The 19569-nt window shown below is 53.9% G+C and overlaps 1 protein-coding gene across 1 annotated transcript in view; it reads left to right on the top strand.

Moving 5' to 3' along the window:
- Positions 1–19569, top strand: part of ATP9A (ATPase phospholipid transporting 9A (putative)) — a 132421-nt gene that overhangs the window by 96098 nt on the left and 16754 nt on the right. Inside the window, 7 exon segments of the mRNA XM_030309389.1 lie at positions 2460–2621; positions 11034–11126; positions 12184–12267; positions 13654–13824; positions 16099–16197; positions 18814–18903; positions 19025–19169. Of these exon segments, the coding sequence (XP_030165249.1) occupies positions 2460–2621; positions 11034–11126; positions 12184–12267; positions 13654–13824; positions 16099–16197; positions 18814–18903; positions 19025–19169 (844 nt within the window).

Raw genomic sequence — 19569 nt, forward strand, 5'->3', positions numbered from 1 at the left:
CCTTGTGACCCACCACCCAGCTGAAAGTTAGTAAAGCATCTCAGAATCAGCACCTCCTGGGTACCCCTTTCTCTGTCACCCTCTGTCACTCCCCAGGTCTGCTCTGTCCTAAAAGCTGCCTTCTTTTCCTTCCCTAAAAGTTACATTTTATAAGAAGAAAGGGGGGGGCGTACCTTTTCTAGACTCCATCCTCTCGGGCTTGGTTTGGAATAAAATGGCGGCTTGTTGGGCATTAAAATTGGAAGCGTCTTGTGTGCGTTTCCTGTCGTTGGCTGTAGCAAATTACTGCACTTCTGCTGTTTGGAAACACTACACATTTATCACAGTCCTGTAGGTGAGAGGTCCGATCCAGGGCTCACCAGTCGGCCGGGGCGCCTCTGTTCCTCCCGGAGGCCCCAGGGGTGAATCTGTTGCCTTGCCTTTCCCGGCAGCTAGATGCTACCCTGTTCCTTGGTTTATGTCCCTGCCTCTCTCTTCAAAACCGATGCCATCTCCTCTCTCTGACCCTCCCTCTGCCCTCAACTTCCTCTCTGGCTGCGGCCAGGAAAGTTCTGCCTTTTGAGGACCCCTATGATTACATTGGGCCCACCTGCATAATCCACGAGTGGCTCCTGATGGCCAGGTCCTTAACCTTCATCACCCCTGCCAAGGCCATTTGGCCGTGTAAGGTAACCTGTTCACAGGTCCCGGGATTAGGTTGTCGGCATCTTTGGGGGCCGTTATGCTGCCTGCTGCACGTCTCAACTTTCTGCCGGTGACAGTGTGTCAGGTGGATGCCTGAGTGCGGCCAGGCACCACTGAGGATGAACTTGTACCCCAGTCTAGGCCCCTGTGCTTGTAGGGCAGGCCCCCAGCTGATCTGGGGTTGGCCGTTTCTGTTAGACCCAGGATTAGATCCCATGTCAGGCTGTCGCTGCTTTCAGCCGGGAGCCTCCCACCTTGCTTGCTTCTCTGAGTCTGGTTTTTCATATCCACTCAGGTGGAGTGGGTCATTCTTAGCTCAGTGGGCTCTCTGCTGGGCACGCGGGGTGGCCCTGCCATTTAGGCTGTGTCTGTCAGGCACCCCGTGGGCTCTCCATACTCTCTTGTGCCTCCTTCCTGTGGCAGTGGGGGAGGGGGGAAGGGCAAGTCCGGGTGGGGACTCAGCACTGTCCAACCCCTCCCCAGCTCCCCTGTCTGTTGTTTTCCTTTTCCCCTTGTATTTCCTTCTCTTCCTGGAGGCCCCTGGCCAGGTTCACAGGCTTTTATTTTTATCACTATTTTTTAATGTTTGTTTATTTATTTGAGAAAGAGAGAGGGAGCGCATGCATGAGCAGAGGAGGGGCAGAGAGAGAGGGAGAGAGAGAGAATCCCAAGCAGGCTCCGTCCGTGCTGTCTGTGTACAGCCCAGTGTGGGTCTCGGTCCCATGAACGGTGAGATCATGACGAGCCGAAATCAAGAGTCGAGGGCTTAACTGACTGAGCCACCCAGGTGCCCGCAGATTCACAGGCTCTTAAAAGATGCAAAGTAATTGTTTGTATTTAAAGGGAGATCTCAGGCACAGGTCCAGATTTCTGTTCTTTTCTCGAGAAACCAGAAGCTCTGGCCATCCGGGGCCACGCCCCCTTGGGGGTAGCCTCCTCCATCAGTGCATCGTGGGGTCATGGGGTCGCCGCCCCTGTGGATGTGATGCGGGCGCGTCCCCACCCTGCCCTCTTCACTTTCTTGCATGACCAGTCCGGTCCCCGTCTTGGAGTTTGCGGCCCCCGCCTTTGACCTGAAGGGAAGCCAGTCTCGCTGAGGCTGCGAGAAGGTTCCAGGGGGCGACAGAAGCCACGCCCCCAGGAAGCGCCCTCCTGGCCTGGCAGCTGAATGAGTAGCCTCCTCCAGCGCCGGTTTCCTCTTCCGTGTAGACCGGGGTCCTCACCCGCAGGCAGGACTGTCTTCTGGGGCGGGGGGTAAATCTCTGCTGTGGTTTGGGATGTCTGACAGCCCCTCACGGTGGAGGCCAGGAGGTGCGGGCACACGCCCCCTTCTCCAGCTGCGACCACCAGCAGTGTCCCCGGACGTGGCCGCACGTCCCCTCGGCGGCAGAGCCGCCCGGCTGAGAAGGGCCGTGGACACCTACCGGGTTGCTTACTCGTGGGGCTGCCTGTTGCCGTGGGCTCCGTGCAGGTGTCGCAGACGCGGTCGCTCCCGACCCTCTGTGTGTTCCCTCTGCCACGGCCCGGGCACGCAGCCTGCCTCTGGGCCCGGAGGAGAAGGTGAGTTGTACCGCGCCGAGGGCAGCTGGGAGGTGGGAGCGCCCGCAGGCCCGGAGGAGCCGAGGCCGTCGCGGGCCGGCCCAGCCTCCCCCCGGGGCCCCAGTGGCTGCCTGTGCCCCGTCTCCGCTCCCAGTTCCACCCTTGTGTTCATTTGCTTGACCTGTGAGCCGGGGCCCTGGGCGGCGTGTCTGATTTCGACCCTGTGTCCCGTTTAGGTGGCCCTCGTACAGTGGACCGAAAGTGTGGGGCTGACCCTGGTGGGCCGGGACCAGTCTTCCATGCAGCTGAGGACCCCTGGCGACCAGATCCTGAACTTCACCATCTTACAGATCTTCCCTTTCACCTACGAAAGCAAGCGCATGGGCATCATCGTGCGGGTGAGTTACCCTCCTTCTGACTTCAAGTGAGTAAATAACTCAAGCGGGCTGGCTGCGTGTGCCCCTGTAGCTCCGCGTCCTTTCTTAACCCTTTCCTACCCTCTTGATCGTGACGTCTGTTGTCCAGACTCAGAAGAGAATGTAATTGCCTGAGCAGAAACGATATCAGTCCCTCAGGCGGACAAGACCTCGGAGAGCTGATCGGCTTCTGGTTCACCTCGTTCTAGAGGGAAAGGTCTAACGTTCTAGAGGGAAAGGTCTAACGTATGCAGATGGGGCGTTTCTTGGTAATAATACACTTCTCATTGTGTACGCTTTTGTTGAACCCAACATATCTCTGTCGAGGTGAGGTTGACATCAGCGAACCATTTTGAAGTGAGTAACTCAGTGGCATTTAGGACTGCCGTGAAGTTTCAAAACATCTTCGTCACCCTAAAAGGAACCCTCCTACCCATGAAGTAGCGGCCCCGCATTCTTCTAGTCCCGGAACCACCACTCCGCTCTCCGTCTCTAGGGATTTACCTACGCCGGATGGTTCGTGTAACTGCATTCCTGTGACACGTGACCCATCCGGCATAATGTTGTCCAGGTTCATTCACTTTGTAGTAGGCATCGGAACTCCATTCCTTTTTTTTTCTTTAATGTTTATTTATTTCTGAGACAGAGACAGCATGAGTGGGGGAGGGGCAGAGAAAGAGGGTCGAGACGCAGAATCCCAAGCAGGTTCCAGGCTCTGAGCTGTCAGCACAGAGCCCTGTGCGGGGCTCAAACCCATGAACTGCGAGATCATGACCCGAGCCAAAGTCGGACTCTCAACCGACTCAGCCACCCAGGCGCCCTGAACGCCATTCCTTTTTATGGCTGCATCTGTTGAAAGACACTTGGGTTGTTTCCACCTTTTGACTGTTGGGAATGGTGCTACTTTGAGCATTCGTGTACAAGGATTTGAAGATCTCTTTTCAGCATTTTGGGGTATATACTTAGGAGTGGAGTTGCTGGGTCCTGCTGGGTCCATTACCCACTTGCTGGATAATTCCATCTTTTAGCTTTATGAAGAACCTCCAAATGGTTTTCTGTCATCTTGCACCATTTTGCGTTCCACCAGCAATGTAGGAAGGTTCCGGTTTCTCCACATCTTCGCCAACAGTTTTTATTTTCCTTCTTCACTATTTTGATGAGAGCCGTTTTTGTGGCTGCAAAGTGGTATCTCGCTGAGGTTGTGATTTGCATTAACTTTATGACTAACGATGTTGAGCATATTTTCATGTGCTTATTGGCCGATTTTATATCTTCTGTGGAGAAATGCGTATTCAAATCCTATGCCCGCCTTTTAATTTGATTGTCTTCATTGTTGAGTTGTAAGTGTTCTTTATATAGTGTGGCTATTAGACCCTTATCAGAGAGATGCTCTGCAAATATTTTCTCTTTCTCTCTAGATTGTCTTTTTACTTTCTTTTTTTTTTTTCATCTTTTCATTTTCTTTGATAAAATTTCTTTGATTCACAGAAGTTACTAATTTTGGTGAAGCCTAATTTATCTATTTTTTTCTTTTGTTGCTCTTAGGTGTCATATCCAAGACTTTACTGTTAAATCCAAGCTCATGAAAATTTACTCCTATGTATCTTTTTAAGAGTTTTGTAGTTTTGGCTCTTTCAGTCATCGATCCCTTTTGGGTTAATTTTTGTATATGGTGTGAGGTAGGGGTTCAGCTTCATCCTCTCGCACGTGTGCAAACGTTGTTCCAGCACCATTTGGTGAAGGGACCGTTGTTTATCCACTGAGTGGCCTTGGCATCCTCGTTGTAATTCAGTATTTTCAATGGTTTTTCATTCGTACGGTCACTGAAGTTATCGGGAAAATACAGCGATCGTTCAGCAGCATCATTTTGTCATATTTATTTCAAATTGTGTTGTTATACATTTGGAAACTTGTATTGCAGTATAACCTACACAGAGAACCGTGCAAACATCATAAGCGTGCAGCTCAGGTGTCTACAAAGTTAGCACACCCACGTCACCAGCATCCAGAGCGAAGATCAGAATCCCACCCATTTTTACCCCAGCAACTCCGTTGTGCCCCTTCCTGGTCACCTACATCCCTCTCTCTCCCCACAGGGATATGACCACTCTGTTGATTTCTACCACGGATTAATCTCTTTTTTGAGATTTTTTCTTTATAGAAATCATGCAGTAGTTTCCTTTTCATGTTTGAGTACATTTGCTCAAATTTATATTTGTAAGATTCATCCATGTTTTTGTGGGTATTGTAGTTTTAAAACGTTTTTATTTTTATTTATTTAAATTGCTTTAAATGTTTGTTTATTTTGAGAGAGAGAGAGAGAGACAGAGAGAGTGAGAGGGGAGGGTCAGAGAGAGAGGGAGACACAGAATCTGAAACAGGCTCCAGGCTCTGAGCTGTCAGCACAGAGCCTGACGCGGGGCTCGAATTCATGGACCGCGAGATCATGACCTGAGCTGAAGTCACATGCTTAACCGACTGAGCCACCCAGGCGCTCCAAGGGAGCTTTAAAAGTGCAGATCACTTTCATCCCATCCAGATCTGTTTTGGTCTTGGGATGGCTCCTTGGTATTTGTAAGGTTTTCCACATTATTCGGCTTGATTGGGGTAAAACCCTGCTCAATCCTGGGCAACTTTGGAATGTGACTCCTCTTTTTGGTTTGGTCTTTAAAAGAAAGGAGACTCCCTTCTACCTTGATGTACCCAAGTGTGTTATGCCTGAAAGATCAAAGAGCTGTAGGTTCTATTATAGTAAGTTGGTAACAGTAGTGTGAGTACTTAGCGATCAGGGTAATTAGGAGCAGAGGTGCCAGCGACAGTAGGGATGGTTTCGGCTGTAGGAACAGCAATGACGTGATGACAGGTAGCGTTTAATGATGCTCGTTGTGTGCCAGCGGCTGTTCTAAAGGATTTCCAGAAACTCACTCATTAAGCCTTAGCATAAGCCAACAAGGTAGGTACCATTTTGATTGGCATTTGACAAAGGAGAAAATGGAAGGGTAGGGAGGCTCAGCATTCTCCCCACGTTCACACAGCTGGATAATGGCGGAGCTGGGGCTGGACCCCAGGCGATATGGCCCCCAAGTCCAGGCTCTTTAACCACTACGACCTGGGAGTTTGGGTGTGGTGAGTGGGGCATCGAAAAGCTTGTGGAGCACCCCTAGTAATGCTGGAGTACTGTGTCGTGTGTTCTGCCTGGCAGATTTCCCCACACTTAGCGGTATAAAACGGTAGAAGGTAGTATCTCACGGGGTCTGTGGGCCAGGGATCTGGGTGCAGCTTCGCTGGGTCCTCTGGCCTGTGGTTTGTCACAGGCCGCTGTCATCCGGGGTTCAGCCGGGGCAGGATCCAGCTGAAAACCAGATAAAATCAGTGCTGTGGGTGGGATTCGGCTCCTTGCGGTTTTGGACGGAAGGCTTTAGTTCTCCGCTCTTTTGGTAGGAGGCCACCCTCGTTCACTGTTCCACCGGCCTCCCCGTAGGTCAGCTCCCTTGTCGGCGGGCTTCATCAGAGTGAGCAAGATGGAGGGCAGAGTCTTTGCAACCTGATGTCAGAACTGGCCTCCCATCGCTTCTGCCTTGCTTACTAGAAGCTGGTTACAGGGTCCAACCCCCACTCAGTGGGAGTGGGTCTCACCAGGGCATGGAGTATGAGAGAGTGGGGGTCATCGGAGGGGGTAGGGGTCATTGGAGGGAGTAGGGGTCACTGGAGGGGGCAGGGGTCACTGGAGGGGGCAGGGGTCACTGGAGGGGGTAGGGGTCATTGGAGAGGACAGGGGTCTTTTGAGGGGGCAGGGGTCATTGGAGGGGGCAGGGGTCATTGGAGGGGGGGCAGGGGTCATTGGAGGGGGTAGGGGTCATTGGAGGGGGTAGGGGTCATTGGAGGGGGCAGGGGTCATTGGAGGGGGTAGGGGTCTTTGTAGGGGGTAGGGGTCATTGGAGGGGGTGGGGGTCATTGGAGGGGGTGGGGGGTCTTTGGAGGAAGTAGGGGTCATGGGAGGGACTAGGGGTCATTGGGAGGAAGTAGGGGGTCATTGGGAGCCACAGAAGAAACAGCTCCATGAGCTGCTGTTCTGATGACCCAGTGACACAGCCCGAATGTGCCTTGAATTTTTGTTAACATTTATTTACTTATTTTTTGAGAGAGAGAGAGAGAGACAGAGCATGAGTGGTGGAGGGGCAGAGAGAAGAAGACACAGAATCCAAAGCAGGCTCCAGGTTCTGAGCTGTCAGCACAGAGCCCGATGTGGGGCTCGAACCCACGGACTGTGAGATCATGACCTGAGCCAAAGCCGGACACCCAACCGACTGAGCCACCTAGGGGCCCCGAATGTGCTTTGAAAATGACACATTTTAAGCCATTTTTATGTCCCTGATTGCAACTTTTGGGTGGGAGGGGAGCTTTTTCTCCCATGCTGCTGCTGCTTTTCTCACTGGCCCATACTTGGTCTGACCCATGGCTTCTAGACTGTATCTTGAGCACACATCTGATGTCAAGAACGTGGCCTGGCAGCTGCAGCACGGATCGTGTGTGTGGGTGTTTCCTGGGGAATCAGAGTCATTAATCGCCTCCGGAATCGCTTTTGTTCCAGCCTTTATTTTTTCAAGTTCTAGGACCGGGGTCTCCGCTGAAGTCATTCAAGAGCTGAATCATCATCAGATAGTACCCGGTATCAGCCGTTCTAGGATAAGTGAGCAATATATCCGCCCTTCCTTTAGCTGTGAAGGGCTTTCATTCCCAGATACACGTCCTATTTTATGACATGTGGGTCCACATCTTCTCACAGCAAGAACAGGGCCCTGTACCTTGAAGTAGGGGATACTTACTGGATGGGAAAAATCTATCATTAAACTTTTTTTTTAATGTTTACTTTTGAGAGAGAAAGAGACAGACAGACAAAGCATGATTGGGGGAGGGGCAGAGGGACAGGGAGACCCAGAATCTGAAGCAGGCTCCAGGCTCCGAGCTGTCAGCACAGAACCCCATTTGGGACTCGGACTCATGACCCGTGAGATCTTGACCTGAGCTGAAGTCGGATGCTTAACCGACTGAGCCACCCAGGCGCCCCTAAATCTATCATTATTTTAAAATAGCATCCCCCCCTTCCAAGGTTATGGAAAACAAACCAACTCGACATTGAATTAAAGCATTCAGAACAGATACATATATCAAGAGCTCAAATTGTTCTTTGTTTTCACCACCAAAGACCAACCATTCATCCCTCTTCAGAGACTTTCCCTTTTAGTTTTTTTCTACGCGTATACGAGTGTAAATACCCACACGCATTTGTATGAACTTGGCATTGAGCGTCACATGAGGCTTTCTAAACTCTTCCCCCTGTTGAACAATATGGATGGTGGAAATTTTCTCATATTAGTAAAGTGTGATTTTTATGATTTTAATGCATGCGTGGTGTTTTGTTGAAAAAATATACCATTATTTGATTAAATATTCTCAGATACTGCACATTTTTCATTTCTCACTACTAAAAGTCAGTCTGTGAGCATCTGTCTTTGTTAGGCTGGCTTTACTGACATGAGTATTTTTGCTAAGTTTTGTTTTCTGACCTGTCTCCCTCCTTATTCTTGCCTTTGACCCGTGGAAATCAGCCGTCAGGGCAAGTGGACAGGTTCTCCATTCTCCAGAAACCTCCCTAAACTCTTCTAGTGCAGCCGTTCTCGCCCTGGGGTCATTTTGCCCCCAAGGGGACATTCGAAAAAGTTGGGAGACATTTTGGTCGTCCCAAGTCAGGGTTGACCTCCTCTCCTAGGTGGAGGCCAAGACGCCTCCTCACGAAGAATAACCCACCCCAAACGTAGTTCTCATGCACCCAGATATCCTGTCTGGTTATTTGGAAATACCCACCCGGTCACCTGAGGTGAGGGAATGTCAGCTCCGCCGTGACACATCTTGGTTTGGTGACTGTTGGCAGTTACGGGCTCACTCACCTTGCTCACCAGCCCTCCTGACGCGTGCGAGCTCTTGGATGGCACTTGGCAGGGACTTGCAGGCAAAGTCCTTCCCTGGCGTGCATCTCTGTCTTCTGGGGGTTTCCTTGGGGGCTCGTGCGCTTGTGTCTCTGAAAGGAAGGCTGCCGTCGCCCGCCTTATTTCTGTTGTGTGTAGATGTTCCACTGCCCTCCCCCAGCCCGTCCCACGTGGAACGACGGAGGCCGATCGGTGCTGTAGATCAGACCCTTGTCATTGTTTGCATAGAAGAGGCCTTTGAACAGGGGCCAGGATGAGACCACAGTGGAAAAAGATGAGGCCCCAAAACAATGCCGCGCAACTGGCAGCTCTCCGTAAACGTACAGCGTGATCTCGCCATCGTATGGGAGCGAGGTAACCTTGTGATGAACCGAGTGGGAGGAAGTGAGTAACGGGAGGAGACAGTCGGTGCAGTGTTTGAATTGGACGAGCCGTCTGCGCCCTCCAGAGCGCCCTTCGCAGTAGAGGAAACTGGGGAGGGGACGCTATTTCCTACGGCTCTGTTGTCAGGCACCGTTCGGGTTGAGGCAAGAGGGAAAAAAGCCCCGGGATGCTTCCGTGCTCAGACCCCACGGCTCTCTCTGGCCCGAGTCACAAGCAGGCGTGGGTGTGTGGGATCCGTCAGAGGTGAAGCATGGGCTGCTGCTGGCTTTAGAGACGCAGGTGCCTGTTCGTGGCCGGCGGGCGCTTTTGTGAGCAAGCATGTAGTTCTCAAAGATTATCAGCGATGAGAGGGCCCTGGAAAGCTGTTCTGAAGAAGGAGACGTGTACCACTAATTTGGCCCTGGGTATTTATTTCGTGTTTAGTTAACGCGTTCACAGGCTTTCCCGGGGGAGGAAAATTGAGGCATGAGGTGGTAATGGCCATGCTCTGTTCCCTCACCCCTCTCTTCCCCCCCAGGCCCCCCCCCCCCCGTGGTGGGAGCTCCCGAGGAAGGAGTCACAGAGTAAGAACCAGGGCTCAGAGCCATTGTTCCTTGAAGCCAGGGCTCCTCAGCCTCCGTGCTGTTGACACTGGGGCCAGATGGTTCTTGGTTGTGGCTGTCCTGTGCACCCTGGGGCTCTCAGCGGCATCCTTGGCCTCTATCCGCTGGATGCCAGGAGTAGTCACCCCCTCGTTGTGACAGCCAAAAAGGTCTCCAGATACTGCCCCATGCAAAATCCCCTCCGTTGAGAACCACTGGGCGAGGCCTTGGTCCCCACACACAGTGCGGTTGAGGGACGCACAGAGTTACCGTCACCCTAGCGGGCTGATCACGCTGAGCGGGCGTTTTCTGTGTGTCTGGCCCTTGGCTGCGTGCTCTGTGTAGGTGACTTCGTTTAAGCCCCAACAGCCTGCGTGGTAAGAGTTGTTCCTGTTTTACAGATGAGAGAACTGAGGCTTAGAGAAAAGAAGCAGCAGGTCCCAAGTGCACACAGCTGAAAGCCGGTGTCGGGTCTAAGCCTTTGACGCCTGGGCCGTGGTGTTACCCCCCCCCCCCCCCCCCCGAAAAGCTGGTCAGTGTGAACAAAAATCTGGGTTATTTGATGGCTTCCAAGTCCTCAAGTAGACGCGGGTCTGGAATGATCGGGATTAGCAGTTCTCAGTGAAGGCAGTTTGCTCCCCGGGGGACATTTGTTTACGTCTGGAGCCATTTGGGCTGTCCCCATGGGGGTGTGGCCGACCTCTAGTGGGGACGGGTCAGGGACGCTGTAGAAGGTCCTGGAATGCACAGGCCAGCCCCCACGGCAAGGAATTCCCCAGCCCATATGTGAACGATGCCAAAACTGAGAACCCCGCTCTGGGATAAGTACCTTACTTCCCCATCTTTTTGGGTAGACCACAGTTGGGTGATCCTGGCAGTCCTGTGTGTAAATTAAAGATGATCTTACAGGGGCGCCTGGGTGGCTCAGTCGGTTAAGCATCCGACTTCGGCTCAGGTCACGATCTCACGGTTCATGAGTTCGAGCCCCGCGTTGGGCTCTGTGCTGACGGCTCGGAGCCCGGAGCCTGCTTCGGATTCTGTGTCTCCCTCTCTCTCTGCCCCTCCCCCGCTCACGCTCTGTCTCTGTCTCTCAAAACTGAATAAACATTTAAAAAAAAAAAAAAGACCTTACAGCATGCGAGTCTGTTTCTGCTGAGACAGTAATAGCTTTAAAAACAAACTTCTTAAATCCTTTTGATCTTTCTTTCCTCATTTAATGCTTTTCCAAACGCTTTGAGTTTTCTTCTATTTTCTGTGGCCTTTGCCCCCAAGTGAGCGCCGCGCCCCCCTCCGCCCCCTTCTGGCTTTTTATCTTTGGCCAAGTGACAAAACATCGGCGTCCGCTGAGTTTGTATGCCATCTGTCATGGGAGGTGGGTACTGGAGCAGAAAGTGGGTGTTCCTCTTGGGTATTCATTCCACCGGGCCCCCCCCCCCCTCTAGGACGAGTCAACGGGAGAGATCACGTTTTACATGAAGGGAGCGGATGTTGTCATGGCTGGGATCGTGCAGTACAATGACTGGCTGGAGGAAGAGGTACGTGGGGTGTGGGGAGCGAGAACCGCAGAGGCATGTCTTGGAGGCCTTGCGTGGTGTGGTAACACGGGTCTCTGTGCTCGTTGTCTGTGGCTGTGTAACACATCACCCCCAAACGTAGCAGCTTAGAACGACACAGTTTTATTTCTCATGGATTCTGTGGGCCAGGCATCTGTCCACAGCTTGGCCGGCCGTCCTTTGCAGGGTCTCTCAAGCAGTTGCTTGGGACTGGGGTCTCATCTGAAGGTTCAAGCGGGGCAGGGCCCACGTCCAGGCTCAAGAGTCCGCCCCTCACTGGTTTTTGGCTGGAGGCAGGTAGCAGGAGGGTGGGGATCCTTGAGGGTCCGTGTCACGGGCTGCCTATCTTGATTGGTGATGTGGAGAATTGGCCACAGCAAGGAGAGAAGAAACTCTTGGGTTTGTCGGGTCATTTTTCTTTTGTCTCTCAGCTCCAGGTCGGGGTGGGGGGGGGGGAGGCACAGTTTCCATTCAGTAATGTTATATTTTCAGGTAGGGGGTTTGCAAACTCAAAGGAGGGGCTGGGCAGGTAAGTCAGATAAAACAGGCCGGGGGGGGGGGGTCTTTCCAACAGGGTCGCACTTTGTGTGTTAAGCCTATCGGAATATTCTTCACCTGACAGCTGTTTTCTGGGAATACGTAGAAGCAGCCGCTTTTCATCCATCGTTGGCTGTGGTCTTTTGGGAGAGCATGCATGGTTGTGTCAGAGGTTTGGTTTTTTCCCAACAAGCCAGATCCAGGTTTGTCTGTGAAGTCTTACAATGTTGACTTAGCTTTTGAAACATGTACTGTGCCCGTCAAAGGAAAACCTATGCGTAGACCACGGTTGGCCTGCAGGCTGCCGTGTTGCAATCTCCCTTTAGAAGGTCTGCTTCAGGGAAGGTTGCTTTAGGGGAAAGCGATGTTTGGATTGGCCGGTTTGTCTCTGCCCCTGGTAGGGGCCTGTCCACATTAGCGTCCAGCCTTCCTCCGCGAGAGTCAGGGGCTTGGAGGCAAGGCCCTGAGTGTGGCTCTCCACCGACTGCGGTCTGCTTTTCAGTGTGGAAACATGGCCCGAGAAGGACTGCGGGTTCTCGTGGTGGCGAAGAAGTCTCTAGCAGAGGAGCAATATCAAGACTTTGAGGTAAGTGGTCCTGTGATCTTTCCATTGTGTTTTGCAGTTTCCGTACGTCTTCCCCTCTCTGGCTCTATCTCCTCTTCGTCTGCCCCTCGCTCAGTCTGCTCTAGCCATGCCGATGTCCTTTCTGAGCACCCCAGGCTCACTTCTGTCCCAGGGCCTTTGCACTTGCTGTTCTCTCTGCCTGGAACTCCCTTCCTGCACAGACCTCCCTGGCCTGCTCCCTCGCTTCCTTTGGGTCTCTGCTCAAATGCCGCCTCCTCTGAGAAGTCTTCCCGGACTCCCCATCTAAGGCAGCCCCACCTCACCACTCGCCGTCCACCACCCCGCTTAGCTTTCTTCACTGCACTAATCACCATCTAGAATGGACTCGTTTATATGTTTACATCTAACATTCTTCTTAATACCTCCTTTCGGGAATAAAATCTTTTCTAGAGCAGAGGCGGTCAGTCGGGTTTCCTGTCACATCCTAACATTTAGGGTGGTCACTGGCACATAGTTCACCCTCTGGAAAATTTGAAATGAATCACCCCCTTGGAGCCCTCAGGTTTTTGAGCTGTAAAAAGAGTTTAACTAGATCGTTGACTTTCACGGCTTAGGGGCTCCAGCGTAAATATGCCTGGTTTATCGTCCTCTTGTCCCGCGGATTGCATGTTCCTTGAGGGGAAGGGCCCTTGTATCCCCAGGCCTGGCACAAAGCCAAGTGCATGCATGTGCGTAGGACCGAAAGGGAGAGACAGGTGTTTGGGGACAGGCTTCTGGGGTCCTTGTCACGCTTCACCCAGAGAAGCTGTGCTTGATGGTGTCTCTTCCATGTGCTTGAGTTCTTTGTAAAGTTTTCTTTAGCAAGAGTTCCAGCCCTGATAAATTCTACTGTCTTTTCATGTTTAAAGGCATGTGTTTGAATCAGCTCCTTAGGGGATTCTTGATTTTCTTCCATGTCTTTACCACCCCTGGAAAGTGGCTAAACAGAAGGGTTGGGTCGGTGGTCTTTGGAGGTGGGACTTTGTCTTCAGAAAACCCAGTGATCGGGGATTCTTGGTCACGAAGGGCACGTTGTGTGTGGGAGATCTTGAGGGTACCAGTCCTTGTAACAACCCAGCGAGGTGGGGGCTGTTACTGCTGCTTCCTGGGTGAAAACCGCTAAGGCTCAGATAAGTTGAGCAACTTGCTGGAAGTTGCCCAGCCAGGTAAGTGTAGAGGAAAGGGTGGAGTCAGGGCCCGTCCGAGGTCTGGGCTGATCAACTTGGAAGGAGGCTGGGAGCCTCGGTTCATCCGTTTGAGGTCCAGCCACGCGCCGGGGTCCCCCCTTGGTGTCCTACTCCTGGCGGCGGTCAGCCCGGCCCCCTCCCCACCGCCAGCAGTGACCGTGTGTCCCCTGCCGTGTCCCAGGCCCGCTACGTCCAGGCCAAGCTGAGCGTGCACGACCGCTCCCTCAAAGTGGCCACGGTGATCGAGAGCCTGGAGATGGAAATGGGGTTGCTCTGTCTCACGGGGGTGGAGGACCAGCTGCAGGCGGACGTGAGGCCCACCCTGGAGACCCTGAGGAACGCGGGCATCAAGGTAGGGAGCACCTGCCTGGGACCCGGCCGCTGAAACGGCTGCCGCCTTGTGGGAGCGAGCTTCAGAATCATCCTGCCGCGGGTGTAGACACGAGGAGGGGAGGGGGGCGGGGGGCGGGGGGAGCGAGGGAGGAACGAGGAGTGGAGTGCATGGGCAGCGACCCAGAGCCCTGTCTCGCCTGGACCGCTGCGTCCCTCCCGCTCCTCCAGCCCTGCCCCGAAGGCCACACCGGGCCCCCCGAAGGCGCGGCTGCGTGCAGCCCCGTATCCCTCAGGGCCAGGCTGTGTCCAGATGCTCGGGGTGTTCGGTACCTTCTCGCTGAGTGACCGGACGGCCAGCCGTCTGCTGCTGTTCTGGGTGAATGAGTAACCGCCCGCACCTCAAACTGCCCTATTTATTACGCTGTTTGGGGTCCAAAAGGGAAAGGAAAAAAAACCCCAACCCGACAATCCGGTAGTTTCATCCGGAGAGGCCAGTAGAGGGCGTCAGAGGAGCAGGCTACACCTCAGAGGACCCCAGCCGAGCAGCCTGACTGGCTGGAAGCTCCTGGAAACGTGTCATGTTTGCCCAGAAGCAGCTCTCCCTTGCGTCCCCCGCCAGTACGCGGCACAGGCTCCTGTGAGCAGGGCCACAGTAGGGGCCGAGCTCCGGCCACATGAGCGGGGAGGGCGCACGTTTCACCGTGAACCGGGTTCTGTCACGTGTCCTTGGCCCCCAGACCTGGTCCCTGGCGAGGGAGTTGTCAGCCACGTCCCAGTTTCGGAAGAGCCATCCGAAGTCGGAAGGGCTGGTGCTTAACTTTGTCACTGGCAACTTCTGAGGCCGCTTCTCTCCGGGTGGTGGAATATTCTGGTTCCTGCTTCTGGCTTCATCCTCAGCTGCTCCTCCCCGAGGCCGCTGTCTCCAGAAGGAGGGGTGTTTTGTTCCCACTGTGGACTGGACTTCTCTTCCTGCTTTCCCTGGTCAGACGGGAGGGGGAAGGGAGCACAGGGGCGAGGCGTCCAGGGACTCTGTAGGCGCGGTCTAGCGGAAAGCTCTTTCACAGGCCGGAACGTGTCGGAACTTGGACAATGGCTACTTCAGCCCCTTCCCAGATGCAGCAGGTGGGGCCAGGCGAGGCAAGAAGGTCCTAGGGCTCAGGCCTGGGCACTTACCCACACATGCCCCCCTGTCGTCCCCTCGTGGGACATCAGTCATGTGGTGCACCAATGACTTTCCATGGGTTTCTAGAACTTGAGCCTCCCAGCTCCGCCCCCGGTGTTTGCTTTCATACAGCAGACCCTGAAAACTGGCACCAAGCTGGGGTCGCTTAAAAGGATATTATCTTTATGGGCAGATGGGACGTTGAGAGGAGGGGCTGACAGCCACCAGGGGCCGGGCCAGGGGCAAGGGCCCCCAGAAGGGCCCGCCTGTCTCACTGCCTGGGTTGGAATCTGATTTCTCCACCGACTGCCTCGGCGATCCTTGGCAAGTGGCTTCTCGGCGCTCCGTGTCCTGCCTTATAAAGTTACCGTGAAGGCCACGTGTGCTAAACGTGGACAGTGTGTTTGATGGGTACCTAGCACGGTGAACGCTCGGGAAACCGTTGCTCTTTTCCTTCCTGTACCTCCCCACTGCCAGCATGCGCTTTGTCCAGTGACTCTGGGAGAACACTCAGCTGATGTGTGGACATAGCAGAGCGGGAAGCGTATTCCGCTTACACTTGGAAGACCTGGATTCTGGGCCTGGTCGGGACCGGAACTAGCTGTGTGGCTTTGGGGCAAGCCGCTCCCCTCTCTGGGCTCACGGCGGCAAAATGCAGAACGACGTCTTAGGAGGTGTGGAGGAGCCTGGCGCATTGACCGTTGGCTTAACCCACCGCGTAGAAAGACCGGATGCGACGTGATAAATCAGTGTTTCCTGTAGGACCCGGAAGTGACCCCTCACCCACACCGCCTTCCCCTTCTTTGAGATTATTTATTGCCTTTAGAGAGATTTCCGGAAGGGGGATTATGAGGTCAGAGGCCAAGCTTCGTGGTGTCTGTTGAAGCACATGGGCAAATGCTTCTCTGCAAGTATCGTACCAGCCTTTGCTGCCACCAGCAGTGGTCACTTGGGGTCCTCGAGCCCCCCAAGTGGGGTATCCCCGTGGTTTGTGCTGGGGACACCGGGAGCCTCGAGGTAAATGGAATGAATCAAGTTTAGCTCGGTGTTCTTGGGGACCGGGGCTGACACGGGCTCCGGGCTGGCCTTGACCACTTACAAAGAGGAGGCCCCCCTGTGCTGCGATTCCAGGTTTGGATGCTGACGGGGGACAAGCTGGAGACGGCCACATGCACAGCCAAGAATGCACATCTGGTGACCAGAAACCAAGACATCCACGTTTTCCGGCTGGTACGGTGCTCTCTGTGTTGGGGCCTCGTGGGGGTGACGCTGCAGTTTTGCCCTGTGACCTCATGACCTTGAGTGGACCCCTAAAGTATAGAGGGGAAAACTTACAGCACTGGTTTGGGTGGGATTACTGAATGACCCAGGTGGGGCTACAGGATTCCTTCTGGGGGTGGTTCAGCAGCACCTCGTTACTGCTGTGTTCTTAACCTGGCGGGGGTCATGGTCCCTTTGAGAAGCTGTCAAAAAGCACAGTCAGGACGAAGGATGCAGACGAGCCCATACATGTGAAATTGCACACACGAGTCCAGATTCCACTGAAGCCTTGAAGGCCGAGTCCTTGGATGAGAAAAAAATTCCGGATCACAGACATTGGGCTGTCTGCCCTCCTGAAGGAAAACCTTTAGGAGCCTTTAGAAGGAGGTATATTGGGTGGGCAAGCGAGAAATTTCCTGCCCTGGTGGCAAGCACTTGACCTCAACAGGGCAGGCACGAGGAGGTGCCCTAAGGCCAGGAGCCAAGACTGGCCTGACCGGGTGGGGAGGTGAGTGCCACTCTGTAGGCGGGACACAGCAGTCCTGCTCCTGAGGTCGGAGCCCCCATACCCAGTGAGTGGAGAGGCTCCGCGTGCGGTGGGAATGTCCCCTTGCCCCCGCCTTTGGTCCCTGCCACGCAGAGCCTTCAGGAGACGCAGCCATTCTGGCAACAGCGCAGACAGCATCGTGTGGAGGCACATATGGTCAGTCTCCATTATACGCGGACTCCATATTTGCAAATTCGCCTAGTTACTAAAATTTATTGGTAACCCCAAAACCAGTGCTCAGGGTGCTTTCAGAGTCCTCTGTGGGCATGTGCAGAGCAGCGAGAAATCGTGGCTGCCAAATGTGTGCATCATTCCCAGCTGAGGTCAAACAAGGCGATCCCCTGCCTTCTCCGCTCTCGTGCTACACAGAAGCCCAGTTCCCGATCTACTTAGTGCCGCCTTTTTTTTTTCTTTTTTTTTTTTTTTTGCATTTTTGTGTTAGTGATTTCATTGTTTAAGATGCCCCCCTCCCCATCACAGTGCTGGAGTGCCGTCTAGCATTGCTGAGCTCGGGAAGGCTATGATGTGCCTTGTGGAGAAAGTACGTGTGTTGGATCACCTTCCTTTGGGCATGAGTTACAGTGCTGTTGGTTGTGAATTCAGTGTTAATGAATCAAAAAAAAAAGTCTATTTTAAAAGATGTCTTTCAACGGAAACACATATAAAACAAGGTTATGTGTTGATTGACAAAAATACTGTGGCCAGAGGCTCACAGGAACCTGGCCCCGTATTCCCCCTACAGGAGCAACGAACAGATAGTTACTTGTTAAGTCGGTGTTCACAGTGACCTCATAGAGTGTAGCTACTGGAAATAACAAGGACGGACCGTATGTTCTTTATATTCTGTATTCTATGCATTCTGTATAGTTAGGGGTTACAGGTGCCAGCCCGTGTGACCGTCTGCTTTTGTAAATAAAGTTTTATTTACACACAGATATGCCCCTTTGTTTTCACCTATTGCCTCTGGCCGCTGTGATGCCACGGCAGCAGAGTTGAGTAGTTTTTTTTTTTTTTTAATTTCTTTTTTTAACGTTTATTTATTTTTTATTTTTATTTTTTTTTAAAAATTTTTTTTTTTCAACGTTTATTTATTTTTGGGACAGGGAGAGACAGAGCATGAACGGGGGAGGGGCAGAGAGAGAGGGAGACACAGAATCGGAAACAGGCTCCAGGCTCTGAGCCATCAGCCCGGAGCCTGACGCGGGGCTCGAACTCACGGACCGTGAGATCGTGACCTGGCTGAAGTCGGACGCTTAACCGACTGCGCCACCCAGGCGCCCCTAACGTTTATTTATTTTTGAGACAGAGAGAGACAGAGCATGAATGGGGGAGGGTCAGAGAGAGAGGGAGACACAGAATGTGAAACAGGCTCCAGGCTCTGAGCAGTCAGCACAGAGCCCGACGCGGGGCTCGAACTCACGGACTGCGAGATCGTGACCTGAGCCGAAGTCGGACGCTCAACCGACTGAGCCACCCAGGCGCCCCAAGAGTTGAGTAGTTTTGACGAACACGGTAGGGTCCACAGAGCCTGTTTGACATCTGGTCTAGTACAGAAAAGTTGGCCACCCTGCTAGATGCCTGGCTGCTGACGCCTGCCCCACGGCCCCCTGGGTGTGTGGCTTTAGAGGGGCTCACACAGCTCGCCACGCTTTCGTTTCCTTACGTGTAGAGTCCAGCCGTTGCCGTCCGCACCTTGTAGGGTTGCTGGGCGAGGTCAGTGGGGACGATCCACGAAAAGTGCTTAGCGCGGTGCCTGGCACTCAATGAAAGTACGGTCATTTTTAGCTCCTGTTTTTATGCTGTGGGTCACAGCCGTCCTGGGGGAAATGCAAGGTGATCGTTGGTGCACAGGCCCTCCCGATTCCCACAGAATCATAACAAACAGGATTGAATTTGGCTCTGGGTCTGCCGGCAGGGGAGGGGCAGGGGTCCTTGGCTGGGGTGGCCATTGTCTCCGGACCGGCTTCAGGAAGCCACTGTTTGTTGTTCTTCCATCTCCGGAGAGCGGGGCCCCCCTCCACGCCTGTGTTCCCTTCCAGGTGACCAACCGGAGCGAGGCCCACCTCGAGCTGAACGCTTTCCGCAGGAAGCATGACTGCGCCCTGGTCATCTCGGGGGACTCCCTGGAGGTGGGTGCGGGGCCCCCGCCGGCCGGGCTCTCCCGGGGAGCGCGCGCCCCTCCCTGCTTTGGTGGGGGCCGCGGCCTTGGTTGACGCCCCCCCCCCCCCCCCCCCCGCCTTCCCCTCCCAGATTTGCCTCAAGTACTACGAGTACGAGTTCATGGAGCTGGCTTGCCAGTGCCCGGCTGTCGTCTGCTGCCGCTGCACCCCCACCCAGAAGGCCCAGATCGTGCGCCTGCTCCAGGAACGCACGGGGAAGCTCACCTGTGCGGTAGGTAGGTGCTGCCCCCGCCCCCGGCCCGCTGGCACGTGGATTCGCTTTGTAAGGGTGACGGGGACCCTGCTGCAACTCAGATTCCCCGGGCCATGTTCCTCGGGTCGTGATCCTTTCCCCCAGCCGACGCAGGCTCCGGAATTCATACGATTATGATTATTATTTGTTTTAGTATTTCCCTTTGGGTTAGAGTCGATAAGCGTGTTCTAGGGCTTTCCTCCACGGCTTGCTCTCCTTTGCTAGTGATGCAGGAGGCAGCACAGCTGAGGGCTGGAGGCCGCACGCCGTGGAGGGGACCCGGGTTCCCAGCCCGAGCTGGTTTTACTCGCTGGGCGCCCGTCCGAGCCTCGGTCTGCCCGTTGGTAGGATGGGGTAATAAGCACTCATCCAGTGGTGAGGGT

Source organism: Lynx canadensis, chromosome A3, assembly GCF_007474595.2.
Source record: "Lynx canadensis isolate LIC74 chromosome A3, mLynCan4.pri.v2, whole genome shotgun sequence".
NCBI lineage: Eukaryota > Metazoa > Chordata > Mammalia > Carnivora > Felidae > Lynx > Lynx canadensis.